This window comes from Ruditapes philippinarum, unplaced genomic scaffold (genome assembly GCF_026571515.1).
Source record: "Ruditapes philippinarum isolate M1 unplaced genomic scaffold, ASM2657151v2 ctg8652_1_1_1_1, whole genome shotgun sequence".
NCBI classification, from domain to species: domain Eukaryota; kingdom Metazoa; phylum Mollusca; class Bivalvia; order Venerida; family Veneridae; genus Ruditapes; species Ruditapes philippinarum.
The window spans coordinates 24,294-49,956 of NW_026854094.1; the positions used below are offsets into that span (position 1 = coordinate 24,294).

The following is a 25,663-nucleotide window of genomic DNA, read 5'->3' on the forward strand; positions in this document are numbered from 1 at the left end:
GTCTGGTAGACCTCTACTCAGATTGTTCAAATTATAGCCCTGGGGTCAAAATCGTCCCTGCCCCGGGGGTCATTGGTTTTCCTTATATGTATATAGTAAAAAACTTTATAGTAAAAAAAATTTCTTCTAGCAAATGCTAGAGGTTAGATATTTTGCATGAAACATTGTGAAGTGAACTTCTAGCAAGATTGTTCAAATTATAGCCCTGGGGTCAAAATTGCCCCTGCCCCGGGGTCATTGATTTTCAATATATACATATAGTAAAAAAGTAAAAAAAATCTTATTGTCTTAAGGTACAAGGCTTAGAGCTTGAATATTTGTTAAATGATATCATCTATAGGTACTCTACCAAAGTTGTTCAAATTTTGCGTCTTGTGTCAAAATTAGCCCCGCCCCATGGGCCATAGGTTTTCCTTATATGTATATAGTAAAAACTTAAAAAATCATCTTCTCTAAATTTACAAAGGCTAGAGTTAAGATATTTGGCATGAAACATTATGTAGTGAACCTCTAGCAAGATTGTACACATTATAGCCCAGGGGTCAAAATTGGCCCCACCCCCAGGAGTCATTGATTTTCACTATGTACATATAGTAAAAAAAAAAAAGAAATATTTTTGTCTGAAGGTACAAGGCATAGAGCTTTGATGTTTGCTCTATAATATATTCTATGGGTTCTCTACTAAAGTTGTTTTAATTATGCCCCTAGTGTTAAAATTGGCCCTGCCCAGGGGCAGTGATTCTCATTATGTTCACATAGTAAAAACAGAAAATAAAACAAATCTTTTCTGAATAGGAGAAAGCTACAGCTTAGATATTTGACTTGAAATGTTGTTTGGTGGACCTGTATCAAGATTGTTTTGAATTAAACCCTTGGGTCCAAAATTTTGCCTTGCCCAAGGGGACAGTGACCTACTTTCTTGTCCTTTGATGTACAGCAATGAAATTTTGACCATGTGCACAGTTTTAGTTGTAAAATTGAACTTTGATATCAGGTGAACTAGATTTTGATGATGTGACCTTCTTTCTTGTCCTTTGATGTACAGCTATGAAATTTGAACCATGTGTACAGATTAAGATGTTAAGTGAACTTTGATTTCAGCTGACCTAGATTTTGACAAAGTGTCTTACTATGTTGTCCTTTGATGTAGTCATGAAATTTAGGCTGTGTGAAATATGACCTTCACCACCAAATTCACTAGACTCAAGTGCATTGATATATTCCTACTCTGATCTTTTATTGAGTTTAAACAACAGATTTAAACACTAATCTGATAATAAGAATTAGATAGGTCAGGGATCTATGCATTATGACAATCTTCAAAATTGTATAGAAACAAAGAAAATCTGTTCCGACACTACTATTTAGTGTTGTATTAATGCGGTGGCATAGCATTTTTCTCAAATGCAATCTTGTTTTTGTATGAATCCAACTTTATGCATTCTGGGGTTGAGGTTATGACTAAAGAGGATTTAAGAATAGAATTTTATTTCATTCATGCGCAGAGGTATAAAAAAGCCATTAAATGAACATGAATATCATATGACACTAGTGTAACCACAAGGTAACATGATATTGTTTTATTCAAACATCAAAATAGGCTAAATATTAGCATTGCACTACATGTATATGTGCATCAATGAAAAGAATGACTCTTTTTTTACTGTATACCATTTTTATTTTTGGCATGTAGTTAATATAAAAAATTATCATTTTGTGTTTATTTTTAAATTTATAGAACTCGTTAAACTAAACAAAACTATGCTGGCCAAATACTCACATGATATGATTTTTTTCATGTTGTTCAAACAATTCAGTAGTTTTTTTGTAATATAACAAATAACAATTAAACCAGATGCATTCAAAAATGGGATTTCCAAAAGAAATGATCACCTATAATAAATGCTATACTCTTTGCATACATTTTGAGAGAAAGGCATATATTTAAAAACATGTTTATTTTTCTTTTGTGAATCATTTGTTTTAGTGATTAGATGTCAAACACTTCAATGTTGTCATCTGTACATCTACTTATACACATCTTTGTCATTTGTTGATTACAACAGACTGATCTTATTCCCCATTTTTCACTATCAGCTTTTATAACTTCTCCTATCAGCTCACCATCACATGTAAACTGTAAAACATTATTGGAGCCATATCCAGATACCAGCACACTACCTGCTTCAGTGAGATAACAACAGTTAGCCCCTTTAATTGTAAATCATTAAATGATGTAATAACCTGACCATTGTTGTCCAGTACTATCAGTCCATTATTGTGGTCAGCAACATAAATCCTTGTAGCATCCTTACTTACAGCTAGACTGTGTATGTTAGAGAACAATTCATGTCCTGATTGATCCTTTCTAAACTGTTTAAGTTTCCTACCTGATAATGTATACATATATACTGATGTGGAATCTGAGATATATAAATTATTGTTTGCATGTGCAAGACCGAGACATACAAAATCAGTGTTAATCTTGTTTGTTCTTTTCATATTTCTTTCTAGAGAAATGATATGAACTTCCTGTTTTGATGGAACAGTTACTGCTACTTGTTTGTTATTGATCATACAGACTTTATATGGTGCTCCAGGTAGATCATAGCAGTCTGTGAGAGTATAGTTATAACCGTGTAAACGTTTAAGTTTAATGTTGTTGTAATCAGCTAGAATTATTGTACCATCTTTCATACAGCAGGCACTGTTGATATGACAATCATTTTTATCAGACTTTACTTTTACATTATATGATTGATTACCTTTAATCTGAAATAAATTGTCAGCAGTCTTTGCAGGTTTCTCTGATAGTATTCCTATGGTCTTCTTTTGTTCTAACTGTGTAAGAATTGTTCTGTCAGGTTGAAACTCTATGTCTCCTACTGTACTTTTTATTTTGGCATGCTCTATATATTTGATGGCAACATTTGCAGCATCTTCTCCCATCTTCACATAAACAAACACTTCAGAATAATTCGTGTTTGTAGATGTTAACTTATCATTAGCTGATCTAATCCTGGACTTATTTGCTTGTAGCTGTTTTAAACTGTCTTCGATTTTGTCTTCAAGACTTTTGACTCTACTTTCTATCTCATCAATAGAACTTTTCTCCAGCTTGTCAAGATGGTCATTGATTTCTTGTCTGAATTTTCTGATATCAGCCAGTATTTCTGCTTTCCTCTTTAACATCCTTTGTTTATCCTGTTTAAATCTATCAGCTTGTTTTTCAAGGGTCTTGGCTATTTCCTTAAGTTTTGTTTGAAGTTCTCTAGATTCAGCTTGGTAAGTATTGTTTTGGATAAATTCTGGTATGTAGAATGTGTCCTTACATAATCTGAAAAGTAAGTTTAAACAGTTTATGAGGTTATGAGATGATGTAGGAGATGATATATTATTTAGTGTTATATATTTAAGATAGTCGAAGAATATTATGTAAAGTACCTACTAAACATTCCATATACTTTCTTAAAAAAATCTTTGTTTAAATACTATTATTATAAGTTTACCTGTGATCAACTGCCATACATGTAGAGCAGCCAACATTATCATGGTTCTGACAGTACATATCAATGTGTTTATGACTGTGTCTGTCACATCTCTCTGCTGGTGCCCTTGGCAAAGCTTTACTGGTTCCTAACTTAACTTGAGATTTATCCAATACCTTGTGACCAGCTAATACAGGCACTTTACTGTGAACTTTGACACAACTAACACAGAAATAATCGTGACAATCTACACAGTATTTTTCACCTTCAGTGTTCCTGCCTTCATTTCTACACATTGAACATAATACGTCAAATATTTCGTCCGAGAGAATATCCGTATCAATTTGTCGACCTGTAGCCATTTTGTCTATTTCCCCGACTATCTTTGTTAGTTGATCTATCTACATTGTAAAACCGATAAAATTGTCTCTATTTCTTTCACAGTTATTTTAAATTTAAAAATTGATGTTCTCTATAATTAAGATAACTGAAAGCTTAAGAATCTTCTACATTGTGCTCCTGGAAAAACAGCAATTTCTACATAATATTTGTTGTTTTTTTCATAGAGAAAATCCTCTCCTGTTGCTAAATAATGTCTGAATGATTTGACCTACTTTGGGTTTAACTTATCAAAGGCGCCCTTATACCTCTTTGCACAAAGTCTAACTTTATCTGATGAAACATATCTAAAGTTTATTCACATCCAATACATGAACTAAATTGTTAAACTTTAAGGTATATGAATAATAAAGTGTTTTACACAGTGTTGGTTAACAATATGCTATTTAAATCTATATAACACGGAAGAAAATATCTAACTGATAGAAAATAACTAACTTTATTTCCACTCGCTAAGTAATTGGTTTACATATACATGTATATATTAGTCCTTTGTGTTTAGGACACATTCAAAAATGAGCTGTTGCAATATCAAAATTATTAATTTGTGAGGGTTTGTCCATTGAAAGTTCTAATTAGACCTCACTATCAAAGGTAGGCTTATACAGTTAAAGGAAAGAGTACAAAATCACCTCTTTCAATTCAGATTTTAGCAATTATGCAATATTTAAGTACTTATATTTTATCTATTGAAAATATACTCAGGTTTCCTATTAGTTTCCAATGCAAAAAGTTGTCATTTTTTACAAATTAGATAAGAATGTGCAACTCCTCTATTAGGTAACTTCAGTGGCGTCACTTACCTACCAATACGCCAATACGCACAGGTGTATAAAAAGAAAAAGTTTCGAAGAAACTAGGTCAAAAATGAAATCACATCTATCAACATAATCGTAGCTGCTAATTGATTCTACTCACTCAGGTATGCTTAGGATGTTACCTTATTCGAATAATTGCGTTACCTTTTTATGCACAATCAAAACTTCAATTATGAAGAAAGGGAATAAAAATATGATATAGAGGATATTTGTTTAGTTCAGTGTAAGATCGGAATATATTTCACCGAGTGAGCACCAAAAGGTATATTTCACGAGTGGCGCAGCCACAAGTGAAATATGAACTTTTGGTGTTCACAAGGTGAAATATATTTCGATCTTACACTAAACTAAACAAATTTTCTTTTTATTATATGCAAAGAAACGTTTTAAAAAGACATTAAACCTAATACTGAACGAAAAGCGCGCCAAATAATAATACAACGTGACGTCATTTACGACGTCACGTCATTAAGTTGGTACCCAGTACTGTGCACGCTGGTATTTCACTGAAACAACGTAAGGGGCTTAAATTCAAAACAGTGAAATTATCAAAGTGGTAATTTCACTGTTTCAAACAGTGAAATTACCAGTTTTATATCACTGATATATTTCTATAAACCACCGAAAAGCATGTAATAAATAAACAATTTCTTGAGTTAAGCGTTAATTATAATGCTAATAATCCTCGTCGAAATCCAAATAAGGGTAAAAAATTGTCCAATATATTACAATCATTTTTTTTTCAGAAGAATCAAACTAGTGAAAAGTAAACATTTACATTGTATTTCATTTTTTACATATATATGCAAAATAAAGATCTGGTTTGCAACTTGGTGTTTGCAGCACAATTGAAGAGAGTGAGTTAGCTGTATGGAATGTCTTTTTATATTTTACATTGTAAGTTTAGTAATATTCATTCAACTTACATTCATTTCAAATTATGTAGAATAGGCAAACCAAATTCAAATTTTGTTTATTTGACTGTAAAAAAGAATACCAGTATTTACAAAATATATCTAATTCTACTGTATTATTTTATTGAGTAAAAAAATGCACACTTCTGAAAACAATGATATATATTCTTTATTATACGTAGTCTCATCTATAAATATTTAAAACAAAGACAAATATATAACAAGAACGATGTATAACCATATAAGTACGGAGCCTCTAAGGTGACATTTTCCACACTTTTTTCCCAGGAACTTAATTGAATTTCGTTTTTACAAAATAATAATTCATAGAACGAAATAATAATTCGTTTTTACGAAATATTAATTCATAATTACGAAATTTTAATTTGTTTTTACGAAATGTTATTTCGTAATTAAGAAATATTATTTCGTTTTTACGAAAAATTAATTCGTAAAAACGAACTGTTATTTCGTAATTACGAAATAATTATTCGTAAATACGAAATGATATTTCGTAAAAACGAATTAATTTTTTTCTAGTGTTTCAAAGAGTTTTGGTAATAGTTATTAATAAGGCCTTGAAACTAAGTTCCTTTCTGAATATAAGGCATGTAAATGTAATATAAATAGTGATTTTTTTCTCCCCAAGTTTTAAAACTTAACACTCTTATTAAGATAATCGCCAGGCAATAGCGTTGCCGCCACAGATGTGATAGTACACGAGCTAGGAAAATTTTGTGAAATGGGGGTCCTGTGCTTCAATTCCAAACACAGACATTTTTTCTGTTTTGTTCAGTCGAAATCATTGAGTTTTGAAATAAAATGTTATGTTTTTATTATCGCACGGTGCCCATACATAAATTGTAAGGAAATATACTTTTTTTTAAATTGATTAGATTAGTGAAAGTCTGGTGCCCCCCACGCCCTTTTACTTTTACTAATGTGTATGATAAAAAAGAAGTAATATACATGTAGCATGTTTCAAAAATTAAAATATTGCTGATAGAAACATGTTTTTGACAATGGGGAAAAAGAGGGATATTTTGGATAGAGAATGACTTCTCACTCAAAAACCCTGTTCACTTAAATATAATAACTTGAGAACCATTCAGCATATAATCGCAAGGTTGATCCAGGCTTGTAAATGATCCTTTTGTGAGATTAGTAGGTTCTTTGTCTAGCTCACAATGACCTTAAATAAGATTTCATAAAAACGAATTAATATTTCGTTATTACGAATTAATATTTCGTTATTACGAATTAATATTTTGTAATTACAAAAAAGTATTTTGTAAAAATGAATTAACATTTCGTGAAAACGAATTAATATTTGGTAAAAACGAATATATATTTGGTTATTACTAAATAATATTTCGTAAAAACGAATTAATATTTCATAAAAACGAATTATTATTTCGTATAAACGAATTAATATTTTGTAATTACGAATTGATATTTCGTAAAAACGAATTAATTGCTGGGAAAAAGGTGTCAAAAAATGTCACCTTATGGGCTCCGTGTATAAGACACATCATGTCTAAATTCTTTTATTTTCGCCGACTTTAGATAACAAATTGGCGAGTCTGTTTATACCAACATTTTTTATGTGCGTGAGGCATTTAACTTTGTAATGAAATAACTTAAATATTTCAAATGGAAATTGAAAGACTGAGAGTTGAGAACAAAAATGTTAAAGACAATACTTATTGTCTACACCATTGACATAATACCCATTAAAAAAATCTAAGGAAGCTAAATGATCGTGCGATACTACATTTTAGCTGTGAATACTATAACCTTTCATTACACTAAACATTTAAGCTGTTGTGTTTGTATTAAAGGCATACAGATCATTTTAAAGCATATTTTCCTTGATTATATCTCAGGTTAAGTTATGGTGAAACAAAAGAAAAATAACAAAGAAGAAACTAAACTAAATATTACAAAAGGAGATAAAACCCATCTTTTTTACAAGAGAGACACCTGGCTATGTTTTGTTTTTCTAAAAGCAATTAACTTTTGAACTGTTTAAAACAGTGTACAAGTTAGACTTTGTGCTATTTCTCTTACATTCAATATATGTACTTGATGTTATTTTCATAACTATAGATAAAGACAATAGAAGTACAATTCAGCTTAAATATCCCCTAAATCATTAGTTATAGCACATAGCTATATTTGATATATAAGTCTCTGGCGATCCTTCTGCCAACCCTGCTGCCAAAAACCGGCACTAGGCGTACACTCATAATAAGCCGAGGTACGTAAATTATACGCCCCTGCAACTTTGAACAACATGCCAAACTTCAGAAAATATAAACTGCTGTACTATGTTAACTTCTGTGTTGCCTTAAAAACAAACATCTCTTTGATTTCATTAATATAAAGTAACACATATACTTTATCAGTAAAAATATACTGTACTGGTCGAAAATGATAAATGGTAGTGGAAAACTACTAGAGCCTGGAAACCAATATGTTTTTTTTTGTTCCGAGTTCTAAAAGATGTCAATTAAAAAAAATCATCTGTTTAAGGGTTTGACCTTTAATGTGTAATCAACGCTGAAGAGCCTTGGACTCTATATGCAAAGGTTAAACTTACACTACATATGAATTGGATTTTGCATGAGTTAGTTTGGGATATTCTCATAATTAGTATTATACAAAATTGAAAGAAAGAAAAAGATCTTTGGCTAAAATTTCATTCCAAATTTGCCTGTAAAAACTTTGAAAGAATGCTCATGCATGTCAGTTGTGCAGACGGAAAATATATGTCAGGTATCACTCCGAGTTGCATAATCTTAGATTATGCAACTCGGAATATTCTTATCAGTCAGTCAAGCTCATCGGAAAGATATGACCATTTATTTTTCTCCAGGATGCATATAATATATTAATGGTCTCATTCGCCTCCCGTGCGTCAAAATTGTATCATCCCAAAAATTGACTTGCATTCATATTAAATATCATTCAGTGAATTATTGAATTAAAAATTTATAGGTCACCTTTTGGTTGATACATGTTTAGGACATGAATGGTGACATGTCCGGGGTCCGTACTCTCAGTGTCTGAAAGGGCGGATGGACCCTCAATAAGCCTACCATACATACATACATACATACATACATACATACATACATACCATACATACCATACCATACCATACATACATACATACATACATACATACATACCATACATACCATACCATACATACATAAATAACATATACCATCCATACATACATACAGACAGACAGACATACCATACACACAGAATTCACAAAATTGTTCTTGTCCACAAAATGGAGTGAATTTACAGTAATGTATGTAGGTATTTATTTGAAATACTTAGGACATTGTTATATTGTTTTATTCCAGCAATATGATGCAGGACATATATGGGTTGGTGTGATTTGTGTCCTAGCCGTGGTATTGTACATCATCTTCTTTGCATCTGGCCCAGGTAGGTCCTTGATAACATTTATAGAAACAATAATTAAAAAGTTTTGGTCTCACATTATAAACAAGAGCCCGAAAGTTGTTTTTTTTTAGTAAGGATGAAGCATTTGTAAGACAAAATTTTACAGCTGTTGGTTGATTAATACTTAAGTTATTAATAATGACCTTAACCTTTGACCTTGTGACCCCAAAATCAATAGGGTTCTTCTACCTTATATGGACAATCATCCTAAGAAGTTTGAATATTGTGGGCCAATTGGAACTTTAATTATGCTCTAGAAACTGTTTTCAGTATTAAGGTAAACCTTTGACCTAGTGGTCTTTTGCCCAATATGGACAATCATACTATGAAGTTTGAACATTGTTGGCCAAATGGACCTTAAGTTATGCTCCAGAAACTGTTTTCAGTTTTAAGGATATAGTGACCTTGACCCTTGACCTCAAAATCAATAGGGGTCACCTACCCAATATGGACAATCATCCTATGAAGTTTGAACACTGTGGGCCAAATGGAACTTAAGTTATGCTCCGGAAACAGTTTCCAGTATCAAGGTAATAGTGACCTTGACCTTTGACCTTGTGGCCCCAAAATCAATAGGGGTCTTCTACCCAATATGGACAATCATCCTATGAAGTTTGAACATTGTTTGTCAATTGGAACTAAAGTTATGCTCTGGAAACTGTTTTCAGTATCAAGGTAATAGTGACCTTGACCTTTGACCTTTTGACCCTCAAATCAATAGGGGTCTTCTACCCAATATAGACAATCATCCTACAAAGTTTGAACATTGTGGGTCGAATGGAACTTAAGTTATGCTCCGGAAACTGTTTTCAGTTTTAAGGTCATAGTGACCTTGACCTTTGACCTTTTGACCCCAAAATCAAAAGGGGTCTCCTACCCAATATGGACAATCATCCTATGAAGTTTGAACATTGTGGGCCAAATGGAACTTAAGTTATGCTCCGGAAACCAAATTGCTAACGGACGGACAGACAGACAGACGGACGTCAGGGGGTATAATATAATATGCCCTTTCGGGCATATAATAAGTATAATGAACATTAAAGCTCGAAAGTCACCATATGACTTATACTGCGTTAAATCCAGCTAAAAAATAAATGCTACCAACAGTAAGGAGACTGGCGAGACTGACCTGTATTTTTACTGGTAGCAAAGACTAATCATTTTTGGTAAAGCAGGATTTTATGTAATGTATTGTAAGCTGTATTGCACAGGACTAACTTAAAATCTATGTAAGCATTTAAATGTAAGGATTGTATTGTAATTTTTTATAGCAATGCTAAAATGTACGAACATTTTTTTGTTATAAAAATTAAACACAAATTGGACTGGGCAATCTAGGAAAGCTGGTTAAGTGGACTTACACTGTGGATATATGACCCCCCAAAAAAGGTGTAAAATCGGCATAATAAACAAAGTTACAGTGAATGGATTATGAAATTTTAATATATATATATTTACTTCAGGAGCTATACCATGGTTTTTCACAGCTGAGTTATTTGCTCAAGGACCTAGACCTGCTGCAGTCAGTATAGGGGTACTGTTTAACTGGTCAGCTAATTTCTGTGTTGGTCTGTTTTACCCATTTTTACAGGTAAGATAAAATCAATTTATTTTTCTGTAGCATAGACCAAGTGAAAATGATGTCATGGAGCAAAATTAATCCATGTTTTTATAAAGGACAGATGCCAAAGTTATGAACCTTGCCACTTAATTAAGATGTGCATATGGTTAAGGAACTTGTCTTTGAAATTTGAAGGGAATTCTTTAAAGAATTTGTGTCAGAAAATGTTACCAGACAAAAACAATAATCTAAAATTGGACATTGGAGTGTTTAAGGTATCTTCTTTTGCATTTTATGTTCACCTGTACAGTTGAATTTCATGATACTATCATAAATCTTATGTAGAACTTGGCAGAATTGATGTATTTGAACTTGAATGTTTTAAATTCAAACTTAAAATACTGTTGAATTTACTGTCTACAGTAGTCTCCTGCTCAGACTAATTGGTTCTCTTGTTATACAACTCCAATATGAAAACCCCTTATGAAAATGTTCAAATTCAAAACAAGATAAAATAAAAAATGCTAATTCGGGTGTGCTTCATTGATGTATAGATTATTGTTAAACAATCACATGGCCATTCCTCCCATAGCGTCACCTTAGTGAAAAAAACTCAGTATATACATTTGTATGAAAATTTTCTGGAAAGCAAAAAAAATAAGGAAAAGTTTTGTATTCTACCATTTAACTGAGATAGCATGTAAAATTTCTACATTTTCAGTCAAGAAATCAGTGTGATAATTTTTTGCACTATATTTTCTTGGTGCAAGAACTTTATTAGTACATTGATCATGTTATTGCATTTATAGAAATAGTAAGATCTTTAAAATTTTAACAATGCACTATAAGAGCATAATTATATAACTGTTTAAGTATATTGTAGAAACTCATATAATATTACTTTTTTTCTAATTTTTTCTTTCTTTTTCAGGAATCTATAAAAGCATACTCATTCATACCATTTGTTGTATTTCTGGCGATTTTCTGGATATTTACACTGTTTAAAGTACCGGAAACTAAAGGAAGAACCATTGAAGAGATTACCGCTCAGTTTCAAATAACTGTACCATATAATCGTATACCATTAACTGAGGATACAGATTAGGATATGTTGAATTTGTACTGTAAAATTGTATACGAGGATACAGATTTGAATTATATAGAAAAAATGCTGTTTAAATGGCGACGTAATAATCTAGTTAAATAATTAACCGACTGAACTAATAAAATCCTTAGATTTTCAATATTAACCTTGTTTCTTTATGACAAGATATGCCATTTTGTTAATATTTTGTTGTACGTACTCATTCTCAAAATAATTACAATACAACCGAATATGGAGTAACTATTTTCCGCTAGGGTCGTACCCTATTCGATCAGATCGGAAAAAATACATTGTTGAGAACAACTTAAATGCAAAAATACTGTCATATCTTGATATTAAAAAACTAAGGTAATATTAAGAATTAATTTAAAACTTTTCCGCCAATTAGTCAAATTCTTACTTCGGTTACTGGTTATTGAATTGTCTAACCGGTTTTTAGGTAAAAACCAGATAAATGTGAACACCTAATCTAATAAGAATGGGGGGGGGGGGGGGTGTTGTAGGGGGAGAGTTGAGAGTTTTTCCTTCTAAATGCAATTGAATACTTTTTATGATGTAAAAATTAGGAAAGCATGATTTTGTTATATAAATATTGGAACATTGGAATTTAATGATTTGACTATCCTTTAACATAGAAAAAGATAAAATGTGGCATATTCCATGAAATAGTCTTTAAAATCATGCTAAATACCTTAAATGGACTTGTCCATCTTTCCATTCATCATTTTTAGAGAAAATTTCAAACTACAACATGATAAAGAAGTCACTTTGAACTGACGGAACAGTGGACAGTGCAGTACATATCAGATGGCATGGATTTGTGGGCATTTCTTGGTCATAATGAAATAATTACTTAAAATATGTTTTTTGCAGTCATTATACCCCCAAAAACGAAGTTTGGGGGGGGGGGGGGTATATAGGAGTCACCCCGGTGGTTGGTTGGTCGGTCGGTCGGTCCAGACGTCCGTTGCATTTTCCTGTCCGGAGCATAACTTGAAGACTAATGGTTGGAATTCAATATAACTACATACAATGGTCAAGCACATTGAGAGGAAGTGCAGTGCACAAGAACCATAACTCTATCTTGACTAATGACAGAGTTATTGCCCTTTGTTACTTTTCTTGTCCGGGGCATAACTTGAAAACTACTGGTTGGAATTCTAAACAACTTCATACAATGGTCAAGCACAATAAGGGAAAGTGCAGTGTACAAGAACCATAATGCCATCTTGACTAATTACAGAGTTATTGCCCTTTGTTACTTTTCCATTGCTTTTTTTGTCTGGAGCATAACTTGAATACTAATGGTTGGAATTCAATATAACTTCATACAATGGTCAAGCACATTGAGAGGAAGTGCAGTGCACAATAACCATAACTCAATCTTGACTAATTACAGAGTTATTGCCCTTTGTTACTTTTCTTTGTCCCGAGCATAACTTGAAAACTACTGTTTGGAATTCAATACAACTTCATACAGTTGTCAAGGACATTAAAAGGAAGTGCAGTGCACAAGAGCCATAACTCCATTTTGACAAAATACAGAGTTATTGCCCTTTGATACTTTTCCTTGTCCGCAGCATAACTTAAAACGTACTGGTTGGAATTCAAAACAACTTCATACAATGGTCAAGCACAATAGGAGGAAGTGCAGTGCACAAAAACTATAACTCCATCTTCAGTATTTATAGAGTTATTGCCCTTTGTTCCTTTTCTTTGTCTTTCTGGACTTATTACAGAGTAATTCAATAAAACTTCATCAATGGCCAACCACATTGAAAGGAAATGCAACATACAAGAACTACAACTATCTTTAATTGCCTACAACCATAACTCTATATTTCAATTCTTTTACAAGGTATTATGTTACTAGTAACACCCTCATTTCCGAAGCAGTCTTGTAGGGGTATTAATCACATTTAGTGATAGTTCTAGTTTAACTTCCACAAACAAATTTTATGGAGTATAGGTTTTAAGGGTGATAGTAATGCTTAAGTATTATGACTCAAGCTATTTAGGCCAGTCATTTATGGTGGTAAAAATAAAGGAGCTCCACTGAGGTCCAAAAGCCCAAGAACATAATTTTTGAAAAGTTTACTTTGATCAATTGGGGCAAATAATATGGTGAAATCATGAAAAAGATAATTAAGAAATGTAATCAGAATTTAATTGAACATTAAATTTCTATGTGATTCTTGTCTTGATTTGAGACAAAAGTGATTGAACCTATTTAGTTTTTTGTGGATCATTTTTGCACGATGTGAAAAATTATTCTGGAAAATTTGTATATAAGTTATTGGTCCTTAATACCTTTATTAAATGGCAGGCACAGAAAAATATTTCCAGTACCATATTGTCAAAAACGTCAGTGGTGTCCCTTTCATATTTCAGGCAGATAAATTTCTGTAATATAAATCTCAGTCATTTATATTTTCTATTTGTAAGTTGTTTTTTTTTATTCATCTTAACATTGTGTCATGACTTTTATATCAAGTGTTGAACTTGTATGTTTATTATGTTTTTGTCTTGCTTTGATAAAGATCGTGTAATCTTTTTTAGTTTGAACTACAAACAATGTGAATGAAAGGTTGAATTCTAGTCCAGCCTCCGCAGAGCAATTGTCTCTTTACAACAACAGTTTTAATTCTTCCCAACGTAAGACTTTTCAATAAATTCAATCTGTCTAACAAAACCTTTCAACAACAACCAAATCTTTGTCTGGCAAAGGGGGTTGCTCTGCCGAGGTAATATGCATGTTTAATTTCATTGGAATTTAAGCTTTTTTTTTTAATTCGAACATACAATAAACTTTGCTTGTAACAATATTCAGGGGACTGCCAAATTTATATTGTTATATTTAGACATCGTTATATCCCAAAGGCCAATTCGAAAATGAGTTGAGACCCCTGCAACAACATCGTTATAAGTGGTATATCGTTATAAGCAATATCATTGCAAGTGGAGATTATTGTATATATATCATTATTATCCAAGGAAAAGACAAATAAGGTTGGTACTTCTGATTGTAAAAATAGCTATAGTGGATAATGAATGAAAAAAGTCATACCCCTGATGTATAAGCATATATGGCAGCGTTTTAAATCTCTGTAACATATGAGAACTTGCAAAACAGCATTGCAGGGACACAGAATTCGTTCTTATTGAAAATGACTGGTGCATGATTTATACTGAAATATACTTCTGTAGAATATGTAAATAGTTTTAAAAAGCACTATTTGTGCTGACCTTGGATTTCACTGCCTCTTCTATTGTCATATTATTTTTATGTTACTCTGATTGTTTGAACAGTTTGTTCTTGTTTTTGTGTGCAATATGTTGCAGATATTATTTTAGTACATACATGTATGTGCTATTTTGACTACATCGCTGTGATACAGTTATATAAGATGTACTTACATATATTTATTAAAGTTTACTTACAAAATGGTGGAGTTTCATTTTCATTCAGATGTCACTCAAGAATTTATATCACTTCTCATACAGTATAAGGTTTGCATACTGTTATTCTTGTAGAATAATTTCAAAATTCCAAGAATGTGTGAATTACTGTCCAAAGTTTATTAGTGCAAGTTTTCAGTTCTACTATAAAGTGCAAGAATAATACTGGGTCAGTCCCTGTACATAATACTTGATGGTTTTTTCTCTTAATATCACATTTATAAATGAAGACAATCATTCCTTTGAAACTAGACATTTTTGTATTATGGTTTTCAGACACTTTGCAAAACCTACAACTTACTAAGGGTGCCTGTGGTCGGGTGGTTAAGGTCATTGACTTCAAACCACTTTCCTCTCACCACAGAAGGTTCGAGCAGCGTCTTCAGATTCCAAATTTGATAAAGCTATCCAGCTAGCTTTACAGAATGTTGATGGTTTTAATTAGGTGCCCGTTTGTGCCTGAAATGATGTACAGATGGGCACCTGAGGTCTTTTTCCACTAGTAAAGCTGGAAAGGCACCATATGACCTATAATGTGTTGGTGCAATGTAAAGCCAACGAAAAAAACCCATTACTCTGAATATTGTTGCTGAATCTTACTCTTTCTATGGACTCCATAGCCCAAATGGTATGGTCTGCTGTCATTAGCATTGTTTTACAATAATCCATCAAAGATTAAGGCAACTTCTTCATAATAGACTCGAGCTCAAGACTGACCAGTCAAGTACAGTCAATGTGCCAGGGTGGGGTATAATTTAAATTTATTTTCATATATACCAACACAAACATCTACCGAAGTGGACAAGTGTCAGACAGACAGAACCTCTTGTAAATGATAGGTGGCAGGTCATATAAATAAATCATTTTGACATGATATTAACAGTTTCTTTAAACAGATTGCTACATTTAAAAGAGCCGTCCGGTAAGCTCAATAGGAAGAGCGTTTGACTGTGAATCGGGCGTCTCGGGTTCGATTCCCAGACGGCGCATGTCACTTTCGTTGGGATTGATCATAAAATCTTTTCTACGGTCATTTGCACTGTGCCTCTGCTCTGGTATATACAGAAGTTTCAGATCCTTGTGAAAGTGAAGGCAACTAGAACAGGTAAACTGCTTGACAGCCTGCCCAGGAACAATGTGGTGGCTGGACTGTGTTCTGGAAAATTTAATTTCGCTTACACCTGTGATCTGGAGTGAAAACTACCAAAAAAACCACCACCCACATTTAAAGATTGCTAGATCACTTGTCAATAACCAGTATAAAATGGTTTGATAGGTGGGGGTGGGGCGGGTGTATAATGTCAACATATTCACAAAATATGTTTAAGCGAGGAGGCTTTTATGTAAGTAAAGTAATTTAATAATATAAATAACATAAAACAATTACATAACTATGTACAAGATATCAATATACATGTATATAATGTATCAGAAAAAATAATATGGTCCCTATCTTGAGAAAAGCCACAGAATTGCACTAAGGTTAACAGTAAAAGATAACACTTACATATCACATAATTTATATAATAATAATTTTTACCTTCATATCTATTATCTCAAAAATTATTTAATGAGATCAGTTAAATATCATCTCATAATGCACTACTTCATATTATCTCGAACATCTTCTAATGCATTAACTAATTTCATTATCTCAATTTTTTTCGCATTATACATGACTTCATATCATTTTAAATGTTCCTCCTATTGCACCAGTTACTATATTTTCCTCAAAGATTATCTCCTAATGCACCAGTTACTGTGATTTCAAATATTTTTTCCTAAAGCACCAGTTAATTCATTATCTCCTATTCTTATCTTCTAATGATATTACCTTTTAATAGTATCTCCTAATGCAAAAGATAAAATAATTATCTCAAATATTATCTCCTAATGACCAGTCAATATCATAATATTATCTTCTAATGCACCAGTAAATATATTATCTCCTGTCCTTATGCATCAATTAATATTATTACCTCCTAATGCACAATTTAATATTATTACCAACTAATGTATCAGTTAATATTATAACCAACTAATTCATCAGTTAATATTAGTACCTCCTAATGCATCAGTTAATTTTTTTTACCTCCTAATGCATCAGTAAATATTATTACCTCTTAATGCATCAGTTAATATTATTACCTCCTAATACACTAGTTAATATAATTACCTTCTCGTGCATCAGTTACTATTATTACCTCCTAATGCACCAAATAATATCATGATTATTGCAATTTTCAAGGTCAAAAACTATATTGCATGTACAGGATTTCAGATGTCACTGGTAAAAAAAATCCTGCAAAAAATGAATAATTTATCAAAATAAGAATCATGTACTGAAAACTGTATTTTTATTTCAGGAATGTTAAATAGTAAGCTTAAAAAATTATATAAATGCAATAAAAAAAACAACCTGCCTACGGATTCAACTAAGTGAAAATGTTAACAATCTTAAATGGAATCAAAGACATCATCTACAGAAACATGTACATTAAAACAAATTGACTATTTCACTTACATACTAGTTCACGAACAAATATTTCAACGAAATATAACCTGCACAAAATACATCAAAAAAGCTGTGAAAAAACAACACTTTGTTTCATTCGAACAAATATTTCTTTAATACGCACATTTCTATTGAAACAAATATTTATGTTAAAAAAACACATATATTCAACTTCAAAGAATTTATCATGTTTTTGATTTGATCGCTTTAAGAATTATTACTCTAATGAACATTATATTATATGAATTCATACACATTGTCTCAGTAGATTGATGCCATCACCTTGTTGTTGATTCAAAATTGAGTCGGAGAAGGACTATATTAGATTTTATTTATTTCGTTCTAATCCATTTCAACATTGTATATATTGAATGATTGTATATTATGTACTGTGTATGATAATGAATAAAATATGTTTAAACTAATGAACATTGATATTCAAGAAACTATATAAAAGAACTTGTTTCGCTTTTTATCACATACCCAAAATAAGGAGTGTTTAAAGTGAAAAAGAATCATATTTCATTGATTTACAGCGTCATTACACTATGTTTGTGCCATGCAAATAACGTCACATCGAAATATATACAAGGCCATCCAATAACGGTTTATGTCGAAAAAATCGCCACGGCTATTTGATAAAAATGATGATTGATGATTACTTTTTATTGGTTCTATCACTAAGTCTATAGTTCATTGGACAAATACATTTATTTTTATAGATACTTGCATGATATAATATATTCAACTCGTTAAGATATATTCAATTAAAGTACATTTTTATAAATAAAGAACACAAATGTATAATTTTTTATCACAATAAATAACAATACATGTACAAATATTTCAGGTATGACAGACTGATTGACTTCACAATAGAACCCTTTCCCCCGGTATTTATGAATTTGTTTTGAATTAAAAATATGAATCTGGTTAAAAAATTTATGCTATAATGGCGTCAACGCACGTTTTTCCGTGTTATAACGTCTAATAGAACCCTTAACCTGCTGGAACCCAAACTGATAAGCGTTTGGAACCAGTATAGAGCCAGACCAGCCTATACATTGCAGTTCAGTCAGACCAGGCTCTATTTACTGTTGGTAGTTCAAATTTTTGCATTTTTGATATTGAAATCCCTTAAGCTTGAATGGACTGTTTTTTTTCCAAATAATTTAAAGCAGGCCCAGGGCAAATCCATTACACAAGATCAGGAGGTTTAAAGGTTAAGAATGAGTAACCAATACAAGAAAGCACTACAATATTGCACAGTTCAAACAAATTGCCTCTTTTACAAAGCTTTACAAGTTATGATACAGACTTTACGTTGTGGCGCCAATTCCCTGTAATATATTCCTAACAGTATTTTTTACTTGACTGTACACAAGGAAATAAATCCGACATAAATATTCATGACTGGTAACTGAAATGAACGACCCATATAGATATGTGAAATTTCAAGCCATATGAAAACTCTAATGCATTAAATAATGACTTGTCTAAACATATTCAGTTCTATTAAAGCTGCATGCCTCAAGATGAAAGAAAAATCATTCTTGGTAAAATTGTACAATGTACTAACCTTTAAGGAAATAAAAACAATTCAAGACTCAAGTAATAATTTACATGTTATGTGCCATTAATAATTGGTTTTGCAGAACAAAAAATATTTATCACCGTCTCTCTACTGTGTTACTAAAGCAGTAAGGGCTATTTTTGCATATTTTGAGCCTCTTTTTGGTAATTTACATGAATTGTTTGTGCCGTTGCAGTGTGTAAATTACTTTCTTGAAAATTTAATTAGCATGAGCCTTGAGGTGTGCTGTTTTAAGGTCAAGTCCTGACAAATTGTCAACTATTTAACACTTAGCAGCATTATCAGAACGACTTGAATAAGTGTGGTATATTTACAGCATAACTGAAATTCAGAGAACAAAAAAATTTATATAAATTTAATGGTATTATGATTTTTATGTTTACTAAGAAAAACTTAATAATTCTATTCTGGTTACTGTTAAGACTTTGGTTTACATTCCATAATTGGTGAGACTAAAATGAGTGTGGAGCACCACATCAAATACTGTATTCCTGTATATACTGATAATCCACTCGGACGATTAAATGCTAAAATATCGCAATTTCACTTGCCAAAACACATTTATGACGTAAATTCATCGCCTCACCCTGTTTTATATACGAAAATAAAAAAAAATGTAAGGATCAGCAAAAAAGCAATATTTTCTTCAATGTGATTTCTGCAAGTTTAGAGGTACTGCTCCAACACTGTAGTTAGTTAAATTCTTTTATAATACACATATTTGACCTTTTGAATGGATGCAGAAATAATTATTTCTGTAACAACATATATACGAGATCAGTATTTTAAATAGATCATAGAGTAGTTGATGTAACCGGATGTAAACCATGTACAAAAACCGTTAGCGGTAGACTGTCGGACAACTCGTCAAGTTTGATGGGTCAGGTGAGCGATCTAGGACCCTCTTGGACCTCTTGTTTTTGTTAGGCGTCTGTCCATCGTCCGCCTGTTGTAATTGTTTGCTCTAAACGACATCTCCTCATAAACTGCGGAGCCAATTTCATCCAAACTTCACAGGAATGTTCTTTAGTGGTCAGCTTTAAAAATTGTTCAAAAATTTCAATTCCATGCAAACTCTGCAAAAGAAACAACTTAAAATATCTTCTTTTAAGAAACGCAAAGAGCTAGAGCTTAGATATTTGGCATAAAACATCTTCTAATGAGTGTCAACCAAGTTTGTTCAAATAAATGCCCTGGGGTCAAAATTTTAGATAATATGGTGTCGAGTCATTGATTTTCTTTATATGTATAAACATGTAGTAAACACTAAAAAATGCTTCTTTTAAAACTCCCAAAGAGCTAGAGCTTAGATATTAAGCATAAAACATCTTCTAGTGAATTTTTTTTCAAAGTTTGTTCAAATAAAAGCCCGGGATCAAATAAGCCGGCCGTGGGGTTCATTGATTTTCCTTACATGTATATAGAAAAAAAACGTAAAATATAAATCTTCTTTTAAAAAACCCAATGAACTAGAGCTTAGATATTTAGCATGAAACATCTTCTAATGTGTTGATCAAAAACCCAAATTAACAAACATTCCGACTCAGGTGAGCTATTTAGGGCCATCTTTGCCCTCTTGTTATGATACTTTATAGAAATGTTCACCATTATTAAATGTATTGCTTCATACATTATCCAGTTCAAAGGTCAAGACCACATACAGAGCTAAATACTATGCATATCTATAATGCCTACATTTTCATCAAAAGCTTTAGACGGGCGTATTTTGCAACAATATTTCCCTTGTTCTTCTTTGTATAATCTACTCCTTTACCTACAAAATTATTCAGCATAGTCAAGTGTCACAGTCTAGAGGTTCAAAAAAATCCCGAATCAAGTACGCCCAGGGTCATACATAAATGTGTGTTAATGTGCTGGCCCTAATCATGTTTGAAGCTAAAGTTTTAATTGACATACTAGTATTGGTCATTCAATATATTATACGATTAATCAAGTATAACTTTTAGAATCACAAACTTTTACAAATAACAAACCCAAAGTAATTTATTTGTTTCCCTCTATGTTTGATATGATTCCGATTCCATGTGTTCCGGATCACAGGTCGCGATATTGTCCTGTATCATCACATAGCACTCTAAGTTAAAATGGATGAAAGAATCCCGAAGAAATATCCCATTGGGGGTGGGGGCGCACTATGTTTTCAGAGCAAAAATGTTAAACTATTAACATTAACATTTTGTGTCACTGCGATTTATTTCAACTAGGTATTTTGAAATATTAGTAGGACAGTTGTTTTCTGTTATTTTCTGGGGTCGTGCTGCTTTTAAGCCATCATTTATTCACTTTTATCTTAGATATTTGTTTTTTGTATGAATCCAACTTTATGCATTCAGGGGTTGAGGTAATGACTAAAGAGGATTTAAGAGAATAAAATTTTATTTCATTCATGCACAGAGGTATAAAAAAAGTCATTAAATGTAAATGAATATTACACTAGTGTAACTACAATGTAACATGATATCATTGTGTTATTTAAACATCAAAATAGGATAAATATTAGCATTGCACTACATTAATATGTGCATCAATGAAAAGAAAGACTCATTTTTTACTGTATACCATTTTTATTTTTGGCATGTAATGAATAAAAAAATAGTTTGTATATATTTCTAAATTTATAGAACTCGTTACACTAAACACCTCTATGCTTGCCAAATACTCACATGATATTATTTTTTTCATATTGTTCAAACAGTTAAGTAGTTTTTTTGTAATATAACAAACAACAATTAAACCAGATGCATTCAAAAATGGGACTTCTCAAAGAAATGATTACCTATAATAAATAAAACACGTCATACTCTTTGCGTACATTTTGAGAGAAAGACATATAAATATTTAAAAACATGTTTATTTTTTCTTTTGTGAATCATTTGTTTTACTGATTAGATGTCAAACACTTCAATGTTGTCATCTGGATATCTACTAATACACATCTTCGTCATTTGTTGATTACAACAGACTGATGTAATATCCCATTTTTCACTATCAGCTTTTATAACCTCTCCTATCAGCTCACCATCACGTGTCAACTGTAAAACATTTTTGGAGTCAAATCCAGATACCAGCACACTACCTGTTTCAGTGAGATAACAACATGTAGCCTTTTTTAATTGCCTATCACTAAATGATGTAATAACCTGACCATTGTTGTCCAGCACTATCAGTCCATTATAGTAGTCAGCAACATAAATCCTAGTAGCATCCTTATTGACAGCTAAACTGCATATGTTACGTAACAATTTTTGTCCTGATTGATCCTTACTGAACTGTTTAAGTTTTCTACCAGACAATGTATACATATATACTGATGTGACACCATCTGAGAAATATAAATTATTGTTCACATATTGCAAGACCAAAACATTTAAAATCAGTGTTAATCTTGTTTGTTGTTTTCATATTTCTTTCTAGAGAAATGAAATGAACTTCCTGTTTTGATGGAATAGTTACTGCTACTTGTGTGTTATTGATCATACACACTTCCCATGGACCTCCAGGTAGATCACAGAAATCTGTGACTGTATAGTTGTAACGGTGTAACCTTTTAAGCTTCTTGTTGTTGTAATCAGTTAGAATTATTGTACCATCTTCCATACAGCAGGCACTGCGGATATTACAATCATCTTTATCCGACTTAACTTTTACATTATATGATTGATTTCCTTTCATCTGAAATAAACTGTCAGCAGTCTTTGCAGGTTTCTCTGATAGTGTGCCTATGGTCTTCTTTTGTTCTAACTGTGTAAGAATTGTTCTGTCAGGTTGAAACTCTATGTCTTCTATTGTACTTTTTTTTTTTTTTGGCATGCTCCATATATTTGTTGGCAACATTTGCAGCATCTTCTCCCATCTTAACATAAACAAACACTTCAGAATGACTTGTGTTTGTAGATGTTAACTTATCATTAGCTGATCTAATCCTGGACTTATATGCTTGTAGCTGTTTTAAACTGTTTTCAATTTTGTCTTCAAGACAGTTGACTTTACTTTCTATCTCATCAATAGAACTTTCCTCCAGCTTGTCAAGTTGGTCATTGATTTCTTGTCTAAATTTTCTGATATCAGCCAGTATTTCTGCTTTCCTCTTTAACAGCTTTTGTTTATCCTGTTTAAATCTATCAGCTTGTTTTTCAAGGGTCTTGGCTATTTCCTTAAGTTTTGTTTGAATGTTTCTCGATTCAACTTGGTAAGTATTGTTTTGGATAAATTCTGGTATGTAGAATGTATCCTTACATAATCTGAAAAATAAGGTTAAACAGTTTATGAGGCTATGAGATGACGTGGGAGATGATATTATATGTGTGTTGTATATTAACGATAGTCTAAGAATATAATACAAAATATTCCATATCCTTACTTAAAAATATCCTTGTTTAAATACCGTATAGTTTACCTGTGATCAACTGCCATACATGTAGAACAGCCAACATTATCATGGTTCTGACAGTACATATCAATGTGTTTATGACTGTGTCTGTCACATCTTTCTGTTGGTGCCCTGGGCAAAGCTTTACTGGTTCCTGACTTAACTTGAGATTTATCCAAAACCTTGTGACCAGCACATAAAGGCACTTTACTGTGAACTTTAACACAACTAACACAGAAATAATCGTGACAATCTACACAGTATCTTTCACCTTCAGTGTTCCTGTCTTCATTTCTACAAATTGAACATAATACGTCAAATATTTCATCCGAGAGAATATCCGTATTAATTTGTCGACCTGTAGCCATTTTGTCTTTTCCCCCGACAACCTCTGTTAGTTGATCTATTTACATTGTAAAATCGATAAAATTGTCTCTATTTCTTTCACAGTTATTTAAAATTTAAACATTGATGTACTCTATAAATAAGATAACTGAAAGCCTTAAGAATCTTCTACATTGTACACCTGGAAAAATATCAATTTCTACATAATATTTTTTTATAGATTAAAATCCTCTCCTAAATAATGTCTAAATGACTTGACCTACTTTGGGTTTAACTTATCAAAGGCGCCCTTATATCTCTTTGCACACAGTCTAACTTTATCTGGTGAAACATTATCTAAAGTTTATTCATATTCAATACTAAATTGTTAAACTTTATATCGGTATATAAAGTGTTTACATTGGGCTGGTTTAGCATTTAAATCAATATTACACAGAAGAAAATATCTAACTGATACAAAATAACTAACTTTATTTCCACTAGCAAAGCAAGTCGGTTGTATATATACATGTATATATTAGTCCTTTCGGGTGTATATATACATGTATATATTAGTCCTTTCGTATTTAGGACACATTAAAAAATGAGCTGTTGCAATATCGAAATTATTTATTTTTGAGGGCTTGTCCATTGAAAGTTCTAATTAGACCTCATTATCAAAGGAAGACTTATACAAATATAGGAAAGAATACAAAATCACCTCTTTAAATTCAGATTTTAGCAATTATGCAATATACAAGTACTTTTATTTTATCTATGAAAATATACTGGTTTCCTAGCAGTTTCCAATACAAAAAGTTGCCATTTTTTACACATTAGACAAGAATCTGTCACAGGATGAGTACACAACTTTGACAGAACAAAGTTAGGTACCTAACTTTCCAACAGTACCATGCTTTGAATATTTCTCCTTAACTTTACTTATTAACTGGTATATGGGCCTGAAATTTAACAATATTGGCCTGAAATTTAACACCTTTTCTCACATTTATTAAAAATTTCATAGCAGTTTTTTCAGACCTTTTTCATTTTGAATATAAGTCTGTACTATTAGTAAGGACTGTCAAGGAAATATTTTTGTGCAACCTTTTTGTCTGTGTCGTCTGCAAATATATTGATTTAAAACAATCCTAGAAGTGGGCCTCATTATTGCTCATAGGCTTTCTTACTGGAATTCTCTTAGTTTTGCCTATTTCTATATGTTGCAAGTCCTCTTTTAGGTAACTTAACTTCAGAACATATAAACCGCAGTACTATGTTAACTACTGTGTTGCGTTGAAAACAAACACATCTCTTTGATTTCATAAAGTAACACATATACTTTATCAATAAAAAATATACTGTACTGGTCGAAAATGCTAAAGGGTAGCGGAAAACTGCTAGAGCCTGGTAGAAAACCAGTATGGATTTTATGTTCCGAGTTCTAAAAGAGGTCAATTAGAAAAATTCATCTGTTTACTTAGGTTTGATGTTTAATGTGTAACCAACGCTGAACAGCCTTTGACTCATATGAATTGGATTTTGCTGGAGTTAGTTTAGTATATTCTCATAACTAGTATTATACAATATTGAAAAAGAAACTGATTTTC

The 25,663-nt window shown here is 31.9% G+C and overlaps 2 protein-coding genes across 3 annotated transcripts in view; one reads left to right on the forward strand and one right to left on the reverse strand.

Moving 5' to 3' along the window:
• The window catches only part of LOC132738898 (solute carrier family 2, facilitated glucose transporter member 3-like), a 35,705-nt gene extending 20,487 nt beyond the window's left edge, over positions 1-15,218 (forward strand). The window contains exons 10-12 of the mRNA XM_060726506.1: positions 9,000-9,084; positions 10,569-10,696; positions 11,598-15,218. Of these exons, the coding sequence (XP_060582489.1) occupies positions 9,000-9,084; positions 10,569-10,696; positions 11,598-11,771 (387 nt within the window). The 3' untranslated portion in view covers positions 11,772-15,218. The remainder of the gene's footprint in view (positions 1-8,999; positions 9,085-10,568; positions 10,697-11,597) is intronic.
• LOC132738899 (uncharacterized) lies at positions 1,700-24,587 on the reverse strand. Of its 2 annotated transcripts, none has more exons than XM_060726508.1 (2): positions 23,757-24,587; positions 1,700-3,337 (listed from the first exon to the last, which is right to left on the reverse strand). In XM_060726508.1, exons 1-2 carry the CDS (start codon positions 24,095-24,097, stop codon positions 2,116-2,118), a joined length of 1,563 nt encoding a protein of 520 aa, XP_060582491.1. In that variant the 5' UTR covers positions 24,098-24,587; the 3' UTR covers positions 1,700-2,115. The 2 variants fall into 2 exon arrangements, with proteins under 2 accessions (XP_060582491.1, XP_060582490.1); XM_060726507.1 differs by lacking the exon at positions 23,757-24,587 and adding an exon at positions 3,510-5,343.
• Positions 24,588-25,663: the final 1,076 nt, after the last annotated feature.

What these genes read in the sequence shown, in the direction of transcription:
- LOC132738899 (XM_060726508.1), bottom strand. Translation starts at nt 24,097, where the DNA reads ATGGCTACAGGTCGACAAATTAATACGGATATTCTCTCGGATGAAATA. An exon ending in TGTATGGCAGTTGATCACAG is followed by an intron (nt 3,338 to 23,756) that starts GTAAACTATACG and finishes CTTACTTTTCAG; the next exon opens with ATTATGTAAGGACACATTCT.